A 12,147-nucleotide genomic window follows, 5' to 3' on the forward strand; every position below is an offset into this window, starting at 1 on the left:
GTGATGCTGTCTGGGAGCAGTCAAAATCACTTGAAAGTACTTGAAATTTGAATGTCAAGATTCCGTTTCCGTGGGCGTAATGTTGGACAGCCAATAAACAATGACATGTACCATCTTTACAACGGCATGCATCATCTGCTGCAAGCCATTGTAAAGAAAGTGCACCTTTCCTCCAGTAACAAGCAGCCAACTTCTTAACACAAAGCAGCACGTTCCCAAATATTCTAATAAGAAATCACAACGAATGGAAGAAGAGCGAAGTTTTTTGGCTCCGTGTCTCGGCTCTGAGATCACTGCCAAGAGTCCTGGCCCGCGCGCACACGCATGCAGCGGCTACTATAGCGTATGGAATGGAAACGGCTCGAAGACCTCTGCGTTTGTGGTGCAAATTTGTCGAGAGCATCCTGCAGAGGCATTCGTCATGGCAGGTCAGCAATCTGTGAACCATTATCACGGCTCCATGGTGCTGAGTGCTGCAGGATTCTCCCACAACAAGAGATGTAGCCCAGGTTTGTTCACTTCACTTACAGTCACCTCCATTGATCTGCATCTTATTAGTGTGTGCGTAAATAATCCGCTCAGACGTTCAGGAGGATATTGTCATATTCACACAGTTGCCGCATGCACATGTGGCACCTATTTTCCTACCGCCACAAAAAGATGTTGTGTGTGTGTTTTTTCCTCTCCGTCGAGTTTAGAACGACAGCCACATCCTCTGCACCCCCGGGGGCGGGGGGGCACGCAGCGCAGGCCGGTCGATTGATCGCTATGCCCCCTAGCCCTTTCATGGTGTCCGCTCCGTGACCTCTGACCTCCACATACAACCGCTGACAGCTCCTGACCGGCCTGCCTCACAGCCGCGGGAGTGGGGAGGGGGTCCTCCCCTTCCCATGCAGAAGGATAGCGATGCACTCACTTTCTTTGTGTGTCACCATGCTACGGTGCCCCCCCACCTTCCCTGAGTGTGGGATAACGCGGCAGGGCTGTGGAATGCGACCGCCACTAAATACTACACCCACGCACTCCACCCTCGGCTTGTTGCGTCTCCCCTGCCCGACCACTAATAACATACATATATATATATATATATATATATATATATATATATATATATATATGTGTGTGTGTGTGTGTGTGTGTGTGTGATGTGTCCTCCCACAGCTGGGCTAAAGTGCATGTTGTGTTGTGAGGCTTAGTGAGGTGTTACTCACAGGGGTCATTCAAACAGATCTGAAGATCACAAGAAACCATCAAGGCAGTGTAACGGGTGAAAGGGGTGGGTGGGGGGGGGGGTCTCCAGGCCTCAACCCCTCCCCTCGGGGTTGATGGAAAAAGTTTCTGTGGAAGGATGCACGACTCTCTACACGTGACAGATTTCTACAGGGAGTATGTTGATTGCTGTCAGTGGTTTTGAAAAATCAAATTCAAAAATCGAAGGCAAAGAAAGAAACCCCCCCCCCCCCTCCGAAAAGACCTCTTTGATTTTCATTCTTCGATCTCTGATTTCAGGAGGGGTGTGCTTGAAACTGGACCCCGTCTGCCTCCAGCAGCCCCAGTGAGCACATGAAAGTGATGTAATGGGAAGAGTGGTTTAGGAGTCGAGGCAGTACGGTGCGGCGGTTAGGAAGTCAGATCAAATTGCTTCATTTTTTACAGCCTTGGGATCCCATTTGACATTAACGACCTCTCTGGCACGACCAGTGGACCTTAGTTATGCACATTAGCACGATGAGGTGAATCAAAGCTCGATTAAAGCCTTCTGGGAATACACATAAAAATCCTGTGCACTTCGCACACTCGCACATGCTGAGACGTTACCTGGATTCAAGGGAGCGTCGCTAATGCGCAAGCTTTGCGCTGAGAAATCAGACGTCATCGACGCTAAGAAGCTTTCGCTCCACATATCTTCCGATAAATCACACAATCGTCTTGGGAAATAATCGGGAAAGTCCTTCTTTGGGAAAGCCGGGGCAGGTTTTTGTGCAGCTCCCACACGATGTTTGAACAATATGTCAGATTTTCATCAGATGTGTTTGGCATTTTGGCCGACGGCTCCTCGGACAATACATCACAATGTGCTCGGCTGCCTCCTGGGCCGCTACCTCTAAGTGCAAAACCAGCCACCCCTCCCTCCCTCCCACCAGCAAGCTCCCTTTTGTCCTGGTTTGTTGGTAAGCTCCTTGCGTTTCTGTGTCCTCCATGTGTTGAGGGATAAAGGGTTTCATCTGTCGCTAAGATGTGGTGCAAATGGATCACTGCAATACGGATATTAATTCACTTCTTATTCATTCAAGCTATTCCATATGGCTCAGGCGGCATTATTACATTCAAGTCCCTTGACAGAGCAACTGATCGTTGCACAATAGCCATGTGTGAACAAACCTATAGAGGGGCTTAACAGAAAATCTTTATATTTATTTATTTTTGAACTTATCTCCTTTGTTGAGTTGTTTGCTACAGTTTTAAATAGTAGTGTTGTGATAATATCGATAACACTTGATTCACATTAAAACACTGTAGAACTACTGGTTCTCGACATCAACCGGTCAGCTGTGTCAGATTCATCGACTATTTGAAATCACTTTTAGTTATTTCAACTGTTGACTCGAGATGAAGACATTTATTCAAAGAAATAAAAATTCTAATTTAAAAAAACTGGATGCGTTTGTTTTGTCAAATTGAGCTACTCGTGAACCTTTTACCTGGCATCTGCAGAAATATTCTCGGCTGGGAAACACTGCTGCCCACGACAGGCCAATATTACCCCAACACGGGTGCTGATCACATCAGTCAGTCTGGAGTTTGTCACGCTGTGCCGATGGGACCCGGCGGAACAACAAGACTGAGGCGTCTTTCCCCCGCCGGCACCAGGAAAAGAAAAAAAAAAAAAAGACGACCTCTTGCGATGTCGACTTTGAGAGGCAATTCTGCCGCTGCCAGTGTATCCAGATGTACGTCAGCGGTGACCACAGAACAGATGCTGGCCCAGCGGCGTGTCTGACGCAGATCCCAGCTGGCAGTCCTCCCTTCAGCCCGGCTGACAGGTTACATCAGTTACACCGGCAGTATTTAGTATTTAGAAGCCTTCCACGTATTTTCACTTTGAAATGACCTGAGCACGCAGTAGCGTCTAAACAAATATCTTGTGTCGCGTCAGAGAGCGGACTTCTCTTGCGCAGCTCGATGTAACATGCAAGGAGAGCCGGTATACATCTGGCAGACGTTGTGGCTGAACAAACACAAACCTCGAATCCACATTTATTAACAGAATAGCAACCATTCTGGGAACAAAATGTGAACGTGCCACATAACCTCTGCAGTCACAGCGAGCTGCATGTCTGCTTCTATAAAAAGCCAGTCGAAGGCCTCTGTTGAGCTTTACCACTCGAATAAATCCTCAATAAATGCACTCTGACATCTGAGAAATCCTGTATTCACTGATACTATTTATCGCTTGCTGTAATCCGTCTGGACATTGACAGAAATTACATTAACTTCCAGGATGGAGCATAACTAGAAACTAAAACTATTTTATTTAGATGAAAACCTTTGTAGCTGCTGAACAAATGATCAGTTTCCATATTCTTATAAAATAAATACATACCAGAGAAAGAAATCATGTGTTTATTTTTTTTTTTTTGTGTTAGTGGATGAATAAACCATGAAAGGATTGGACATAGTTGCACCGTTAAATATTGATTTTCAATGATAACTAGACATACACAAGGGGGGTGGGGGGGGGGGTCACATAGCTAAGAAATAAATTAATAAACAGGTGCACCGCCCTGTTGGCCCATCTACAAAAAAATTAAATAAAAAATGAAAAGCACCATTTGCACAAATGAACATTACACAGAAACATGTGAGACAACACGAGCCGGATTCTCTAGAACACCAACAGCTGAGTTAAAAAATGAAACGCAGCCGTTATTAGCCGGCTCTGAGTCGGAGAGATATTTACACGCTAACTGAACAATTCCCCCACGGTGTTCCATCTCACAATCAATTATTCAGCATGCAATCCATTTTGAGGCTGTACGAGAACGAAAAGAAAACGAACGGCGTACACAAACACACGCGTGTTACACGCTAATCTCTGCACGCCCCTCAGGTCGGGTCAAAGCCCCGTGTGGATCCACTCAGCAGGGTTGCTGTGTGAAACGCGTACGCGCTTAAAAGAGGACGAGCGGTAACGTCTTTCACTCTGAATCTCACTATTAGGTGCTGTGTGTTAGACAGTCTTGAAGTGTTGCGAGAATGTCTCGTAAAATGTCATTTCTGTTCTCCTTCGACACCTGGGCGGGAACAGAAATAAGAAAAAAATAATCAGAGGTGGGTAAAAATGCTAAAGATGCTAAAGATAAACAACACATGCCTGGTCCTCAGACACAGTGTCCACTTTAAGATGATCAACCACACGTTACGATCCATTAATCTCTAACCTACTGATAGTGAAATTACACGTCACATGTTTGCCAAACAATGTTTACGCGGCCACGTAACCTTTATTTATTTATACAATAACTCCTCGAGCGCAGCGAGTACTTTGCATGACAATATCCATAACCGAGTCTTCCGTGATGAATTATTGTGACATCCGAGACCGCCCTTTGTTGTTGAATCAGTCACGCACGATTTAGGGTTAATCCTGTAGGAGAGAGATAATACAGGGGCTGCCTGTGCTGCCTTAGCGGGCAGACGGACTAAGTCCAAAGGGGATACAGTGTAAACTGTGTCCTGTAGCTATTGTTGAACTCAGAAGCTTCCAAATTGACCTAAATATCTTTTTTTTTGTTTCCTCTCACCCAGAGAGCGTGTGTGTGTACTCACAGTGAAGACCTTGACATCCCTCCTGCCCCGCACCTCTTCCACGAGACCCAGCGGTCTGCCCGTGGGGACGGGGATGGTGCCCAGGATGGTGCAGGAGGAGCCGTCCAAAGTCCGTCTCACGGCCCCGACAAACGACTGGCTGAAGAGCTCCATCTTGCCAATCTCGTCAATGACAAACACCTTGCCGCCACCGCCTCCGTCCGCCGACCCTACCTGCAAACGCAAAGCACGACCGCGCGTGAGCGAATGCCCGATGCGAGGTGCCGGTTATGGTGCCGATCAGTTCTATTGTCGACCACGTGAAGGAAAAATGCACATCTTCGTTATGAAGTCTGAGACGGCGTTTGGATGTCGAACGCAACGGGTGATCAGCAGTGATTACAGAGACGCTTCAAGTGGGATGAAAGTGGAATAGGTGCCGCCGAGGCGCAGACACCTTCCTTTACAGCACATGTGTAGGCGTCACTCGGGGCTCACTTTACATGCAGGATTAATCGCGGCCAGTGACAGCCAGACGGCACCACCAACACTAAAAATGTCACTCTGGAATTTATGCGTTTGCAAGCTTCCAATTATTCCATCAATTCTGGGGGAATCAAAGGTTTGATGAGTTGGTGAGTGTGTGGGGGGGTTTAGAGAGGGAGTGTTAAGCTCACTGTGATCTATTGATAAGGGCGAGTTTTAAAAAGCACGGCCGTGCGTCTTACGTTTCTGAAGAGGGGGAGCGCCACGTTTTCAAACGACGGCAAGTCGACCACGTACTGCCCCACGGTGTGTTCCCGCCCGCCACGAGGCGAAGCGGCCGGGTCTCTGCGGAGTCAAGAAACAAAAAAGGGGAACGCGGCTCGGAAAAGACTGCACAGCGAGAACGGGCACTTCTGACAGTGCTGGCGACCCTTGGTACCTGACTCTGGACAGCTGGGCCCTCTCTCCCGTCACCGTGACGACATCAAAGCCGACTCTCCGGCCTCCGTCCCTGACCTCCTCGGTGTAAAAGCCTCCCACTGCCGTCCCCGATGACACCAAAGCCTCGCAGGCTTTCTGGACCAGAGTGGTTTTACCCACGCCTGTAAGCCAAACCACGTGACGTCACAGCACGCGGAACTGGGACCACTGGGAGACGTTACAATACGTTTGATCCAGGCTACTAACTTTACATCATTTTACACTAATACACCTTTAAGTAGGAGCTATACGGACTAAATGCCTGTCAGATGCGTCGAAATGTTATTGTTTATATGCACGTCTCTTCAAATGAAAAGAAGTGACGTTACTTAAAAGGAATAACTACCTGGTTAGCGGTTACCATAACAACTTACTACTATCGTAACACTCATCACAGTTAACGCAGACGACCAACTGGTCTGTATTTAAAACGACTGTAACTTTAATAGATTTCATCAAGCGATACCTGGAGGTCCCGTCAGAAAAACGTGTTTGAACATTTCAGGTGACGCAGCTCGGCGCTTCCGGACACATCGAGTTGACGCATGCGCAGAAGAGACTACTCCGCAGGGCTTTTTTTCAACGAGCAAATTCAACATTTAAAGTTACACACAAGTTAACAAACAAGACGTAAAGTTCAAATATGTCCGCTGAAAGAGTCGACTTTGAAAATCCCGGAAAAATAGCTACTCTACTAGAACTGTAAATTGCAAATTAATAAAAAAATTAAAAGCATAGCCGGTCAGGGAGGAACATGTCCAATTTTAATAATAAAACATACTTTGTGTTGCTACATATTACATGACATTGTTGTTCAGTGCTTATTATAGGCTGTTCTATTTTGCAAAATAATAGCGCATTTAAATATAAAGAACGTCCATCTTGTGTAGAAGTGTGGAGTACAAAAATCTTTGAGATTAACTGCTTAATTACGTAAGTAAATGACTTGGTAAAGTGTTAAATTACAGTAAATATACTTATAACTCATAATGAATTAGCCCCAGTGCAAATTAAGGTACAGTTGTCCCACTGAAACCCAATAACAGAAATCCTCAGCAAAACTGTGTCATGCCAAATGTCTTTGCTGAACAAATAATACCAAGGATGCAAAGTAGCAAGTGGTATTCAAAGCAACTACTTTGCTGGCAGTATGTGAGAACAGTAAGTTCAGTATGTGAGAACTTTTCTGAGAATATTTAGTCAAATGCTTTGCAGTGAGTCGCGTAAAAATAATTTACATTATTTCCACAAAAAACTCTTTATTCAAAAGTTGAAAGGGAAACTTACACATATACACATTCTTTGGATTATAAACCATTTATACTACTCACAATTTTCACTCAGTTAGGTGACATAGTGTAACCATGATGTTATCACAGTAGAATTCTACATATTTTCTTTACATTGTGTAACCAGGCAGTTTATTGGCCACTAGCTCAGATATATGCCGATACCCCTTTCTCAAATCCAGAGATCCGAGTCCGTCCTCCAGTTCCTCTTCCTCCAGCGCGTCGAAGGAGGACACCGACTCTCCAGAAAATCCTCGAACTGGCCCACTGTCCCTGGTCGACTGGCTCCCTTGACCCGCTGACGATACGCAAACCTCAGCGCCGGAACTCCTGTCCACCCTGCCGCTCTCCGCCGTGGTGGTTTTTCTGGAGCACGCTCTCTGCGAGGAGGCCGACCCGTCTCTGTCGCCTTCATCGGAGGAGAAGCTGAGCGCCGAGGCATGAGTTCGAGCCCGGATGATGCGCGTGCACCTCAGGGAGCGCTGCGGAGAGCTCGGGGCTTTGATGGGCACGGGGAGGGCCGCTCTCCTCTGGAAGCGGGCCCGGTCGGAGTTGCCGAGGCCCTGGGTGACGGGCGGGCTGGGGGTCCTGGCTCCAGAGGGATCCGGGCTGCTCGTGGGCTCGGGGGACTGCGCGTCACTGGGCCCCAGGCTGTTGAAGTCATCAGCATAGGCCGCCTCCTCGTTTCCTTCCCAGCTGGAGTCTGAAAATAAAGATTTGGGGCTGCTGCGTGTGCTGCTTCCTGGAGACTCAATTTCCTCTCTGCGCCTCTCAGCTTCCGTCTGTGACTCGACTTGATTGGATTTACTGCGCTGCTCCTTCTCGTCTTTGTCTTGGCCGACATCCTCATCATTCCCACTGGGGATGTGAATACATCGCGAGTGCCTTGCAGAAAGGGAAGGTGTTTGTGAAATTCTGGGGAGGGCTCTGTCTTGTTTAACATGAACTTCCCCATGCAGGGTTCCGGGTTTAAGTGTGACGGTTCCGTGTAGGGCAGAGTGCGCTGCGATGCTCTGCATCATCGTCTCCACTTTTTCATTTAGACTGGAGCTCGGATTTAGAGCTCTGCTCTGGGATTTTCTTTTGCCGGACTTCCCAAACACGTGACCTGACTCGGTCTTCCCTCTGGCCGTACGTGACTGTGTTTCCTTCCGCACTAAGTCTGTGCATTCGCGACGTTTTACTTTAAGAGGAGAGATTTGCTGCAGCCTCAGATTAAATGTTTTAGTCGTGCCACATATGAGCTTCCTCCCGGTGGATTTACGAGCGCTTCTGCTCTCGATCAAAGCCTCCTCTCGTTTGTTTTGGACTTTTACAGACGTAGTAGACCGAACTACTGGTGCACAGCGGTCTCTGGGGGAACGCACATGTTTACATTGGGTACTACTTCCCTGCAACAACTTGTCCTGCTCCTTTCCACACCGGGCCGAAGGCTCTGTGGAAGCAGGCCTGTGAATCAAAGAGCCATTGGGATGAATGGACGAGGACTGATGTGCTCTCTGGACGTTCAGCTGTGACAACTCAGCAACAAGAGCATTCAGGAGAGGTAACTGTCGCAGGGCCTCTCCGAGGACATCCAGAGACACCTCACTCGTTTCGGGGTTCCTTTCCTTCGTTTCTTTATGTCTTACTCTCCTGTCCATCACCGGAGATCTTGTACTTTCTATTTTATTTTCACTAGACTCTCCTTCTGAATATGTGTCTTCAAATGCAAAAGGGTCAGAGGGCAGATTCACTAATTCGCAATCCCCTCCCTCCTTTGTTTTTTGCACCTCTGCAGAATTGTTGTAGAAGAGGTGAGGCGGACAGAAAATGGCTAATTCTGCATCGAAGTTGTTTTCCATCTCTTCCCTTCTAGGCTCACCACTGTCCCATTTGTCCTTATTTACTAACGGTTCCTCATTTGGGATGTTGATGTTAACGTCAGACTTGTCGAGAGCGGCTGAGCAGACGTTCCCACAGGCAGGAGGCAGAGGTTCTGGGATGTTTTCCACCATGAGGCCTGGATGTAAAAGGGGGCTTTTAAGGCCTGTTTTTGAGATGTGTGGTAGTAAACTAGCTCCCAGACTTAGCAGTTTAAAACTCAGGGAAATTGATCCAATTTTCTCCCCAGCAAGGTTGCATAAACCAACAACCCCCTTTTCCCCATGAGATGAGGGACTTGAAACGCCATGCTCGTTCACATCCCGAATTATTCGCTCCATCACTTTGGCCAGCGAGACGAGCGAGGTACCAACTAGTTTGGGGACGTCCTCTTTCACATCCAAAACCATAACATAGAGAGGAATGTCGGATAGATTGGTATGCAGTGAGTCCAGGTTCATTTTAAAGAAGCACGATTTCCCTTTGTTAAAGGCGCATTCTCCCTGCTGATCCTTAATGCCACCACCGATCCGCTGAGGCTGATAAATGAGCAGCGTCGGAAAATCCAGGAGTCGTAAGCCAAGGGCAAGCTCGTCGGAAATTTGGATTTCTTTGTCGACTCGGATATATTCCACCAAAAACTCAAATGAAAACAAAGTCTCTGGATACTCGGTAGTTGGGCCTGACATTCTCAAACAAAACAAAAACACCAACGAGCTAACTGAATAGCTGTCTGCTAGCTAATCCGACTTTTTAGCTTCTGCCGGGCTCCATGGAAACAAACAGCTGTCGCGAGCATTTTGCGTCACAGAGTGGCCGGGGTACCTGGGAAATGTAGTTTAGGTTTAGTTATAAACATCCACCGCGTATAGTCCTGATAATTAAATATTTTTTTCGTTACAATTTACTCATATATTTAGGTATATCGTTTTGTTATTGGAGGGGGGCTTTGCTGGTTATACAAATTATTTTTCCAAAACAAAAAGGCAAATAACACCTGGGTAATAATCATCGTACAGGTAAATCGAGGAAACACGAGTCTTTACCAGCAAAGGTCAAATGACTATTAAAATGAAACTTGTTTTCACGTACAGTTTGAGAGAGCGTTTGTTCTGCGTTTCACCAGACGGTGCCACTGTAGGGCTTTGCGTGGGACTGAAATAAAACAGTCGAATTGTGAGTTACACCGTGTTTACACTAACAGGCTCATTAATCGCCTTCAGCCCGGCAGCGAATACATTATTCCATTAGTGTCCCTTAAACATCGACCATCACACCTATGGCGACAGGTCCGTGTCTCGACATGCCCACACCGCGCTGAGCTTCCCCGGCCGTCGGTGGGGTGGGCGGAGCCTCTGCTCCTCCACGGAGGTAGGTGCCGGCTGGGTATCGCCGCGGTCTGAGCCGCCTCAGTCTGGAGGCTGACGCCGAGAGAAGGAGGTGAGGACGAGCGACCGAGCGCAGCTTCGACCGGGGTTTCCAGCCTTTAAGGATAACTAGCGAGGTGAACGACGTGAGCCGACGAAGGTAAGACGAGCAGACGTGACGCTTTTCTCTCCAAACGAGCCGACAAACTATATATATATATATATATTTTTTTTTTTAAAGTGGCACTATGGCTAAAAGTGAGGCGCGCGGTACGCGGTCGGAGCAGCAGCGTTGCCTCCTCGGTGGTGAATACACCAACAATAAAGTTGCGTTCGAGCACCGAGACATTTAGTGGGAGCTGCGCATCTCAAACAAGTGGAGGACGTGGTGTTTTGTGTGCGGGTCTGGTCGTTGTTGGTGCCGTTGACTCACTTCTACCTGAGCCATTGTTTGTTTATTTAAAGGAGCGCGTTGGCGGCGCGTACGGACCAAACTCCATGCGAAAAACATTCAATTCGGCGTTCACGTTCCTAACGTCGGGCTTTATCACATCATCCAGAAATGTTCAATTTTTTTTAAATATAAAATGTTGACACGTTGTCGTCGTCATTTCGGAGATGCTGCTGGTGGTGGAGGTTTGAGTTAATTGGACTGACTTTGCCCAGAAATATTTTATTAAATTAATTAGCGGAGTGCTTCCCTGAAAACGGTGGGGGGCGATAAAGGGATCATTGTCCAAATGGTTATAGACCACAAAGGTGAGGCCCACCTCTGTGGGCTGTTTAAATTGTTGTGGGAAGCCCAGTATGGATTTTCTTTTAAATAAACCATTTATCTAACATTGGTCAATTCAAAATCCCCCACTGATCTCAACTATTGTATTGCATTTCCTATTTGGGGCATCTTCCCTTTTTGCTGCCGCTGTGGGAGCTCTGTATGTTTGTACAGACAAAGAACAATTAACAGCTGATTCTCCTTCCACAATATCTGGCAGCCTGCTCGTTCACTACATGTTCATTCTTGCTTCATTACTGGCTGCTCCTCTGGCCTCTTCCACGTACAATTTGCTGTTTACTCCGCTGGGAGAGTAAACAAGTGAAAACGTTGTTTGTTATCCAGCAGCATATCCAGGAAGCAGGAAGTTTAACCTCCACAATAACCAACATCCCAATAAAGGGAAACAAATAGTCCCTCGTTGCTGTTGGCTGGCTGCAGACACAACAAGACGTGCTCCTGAGTGTAACTGTGCGTTTCCATTGTTTGGTTCTCGGTGCTCTGTGTTTTTTTTGTACTTCTTGGCTTCGCAGCTGCCGTCTGAACGGATTGAGCATAAAAAGTACTGCTCTCCGGGACGCGTTAGGAATCAATAAGACGCCATTATTTTTCACAGGTTTTTATTTCAGGGGAAGATCAGTTTTCCGTGAGGCTGTGCTGACGGCACAGGGGTGCTTTAAGATGGCTGTGGTATGTTCATTGCCTGGTAATACATGTGACATATTTCCTCTTTTATAACACTTGAAATGTCAAAGGTGTGGCTTACCTTGAGGGAGGAACATATTCTGTAGTGACGCGTGAATGCTTTCCTGTTTGTGTGTGTGGCAAAGCAGAAATCCTCCCCATTAATCTACACTTTTCCCATCGCTGTCCACCAAACATCTATGTAGTTGTTTTCTCCATTCTGCCGCGTCTCATTACGCGGCTGCACCCAATATTGATTTTGAGCGATCCTCTTTGTGGAATTTCCACAGGTTTTTTAGGTTACATTAGACATGATGGTGGCAATCCTCGACGGCTCTGAGATCTGTTGCATCCTGCCATCAGTAGGGCGCCTTTAGAAGGGACCCGGATAGAA

The 12,147-nt window shown here is 47.1% G+C and overlaps 3 protein-coding genes across 8 annotated transcripts in view; 1 reads left to right on the plus strand and 2 right to left on the minus strand.

Moving 5' to 3' along the window:
* Positions 1-3,608: 3,608 nt before the first annotated feature.
* ntpcr (nucleoside-triphosphatase, cancer-related) lies at positions 3,609-6,322 on the minus strand. Its single transcript, XM_040178241.2, is given in 6 exon segments — positions 3,609-4,295; positions 4,831-5,043; positions 5,538-5,640; positions 5,735-5,897; positions 6,242-6,298; positions 6,301-6,322. Coding segments are annotated over 6 exon segments (636 nt in total). The 3' UTR covers positions 3,609-4,217.
* A 695-nt stretch (positions 6,323-7,017) lies between these two features.
* map10 (microtubule associated protein 10) lies at positions 7,018-9,887 on the minus strand. The gene has a single exon (XM_040178239.2). The coding sequence runs from the start codon at positions 9,614-9,616 to the stop codon at positions 7,175-7,177; it is 2,442 nt and encodes an 813-aa protein (XP_040034173.2). The 5' UTR covers positions 9,617-9,887; the 3' UTR covers positions 7,018-7,174.
* Positions 9,888-10,125: 238 nt separating this feature from the next.
* LOC120820473 (signal-induced proliferation-associated 1-like protein 2) overlaps positions 10,126-12,147 on the plus strand; it is a 67,217-nt gene continuing 65,195 nt past the window's right edge. For all 6 annotated transcript variants that reach the window (XM_040178234.2, XM_040178237.2, XM_040178236.2 and 3 more), the window contains exon 1: positions 10,126-10,454. The gene's annotated coding sequence lies outside the window, so the exon portion shown is untranslated. The remainder of the gene's footprint in view (positions 10,455-12,147) is intronic.

Source organism: Gasterosteus aculeatus, chromosome 6 (genome assembly GCF_964276395.1).
Source record: "Gasterosteus aculeatus chromosome 6, fGasAcu3.hap1.1, whole genome shotgun sequence".
Taxonomy (NCBI): Eukaryota; Metazoa; Chordata; class Actinopteri; order Perciformes; family Gasterosteidae; genus Gasterosteus; species Gasterosteus aculeatus.

Bases quoted from the DNA above. Each gene is read 5' to 3' on its own strand.
- map10 (XM_040178239.2), bottom strand. From the start codon at position 9,616: ATGTCAGGCCCAACTACCGAGTATCCAGAGACTTTGTTTTCATTTGAG.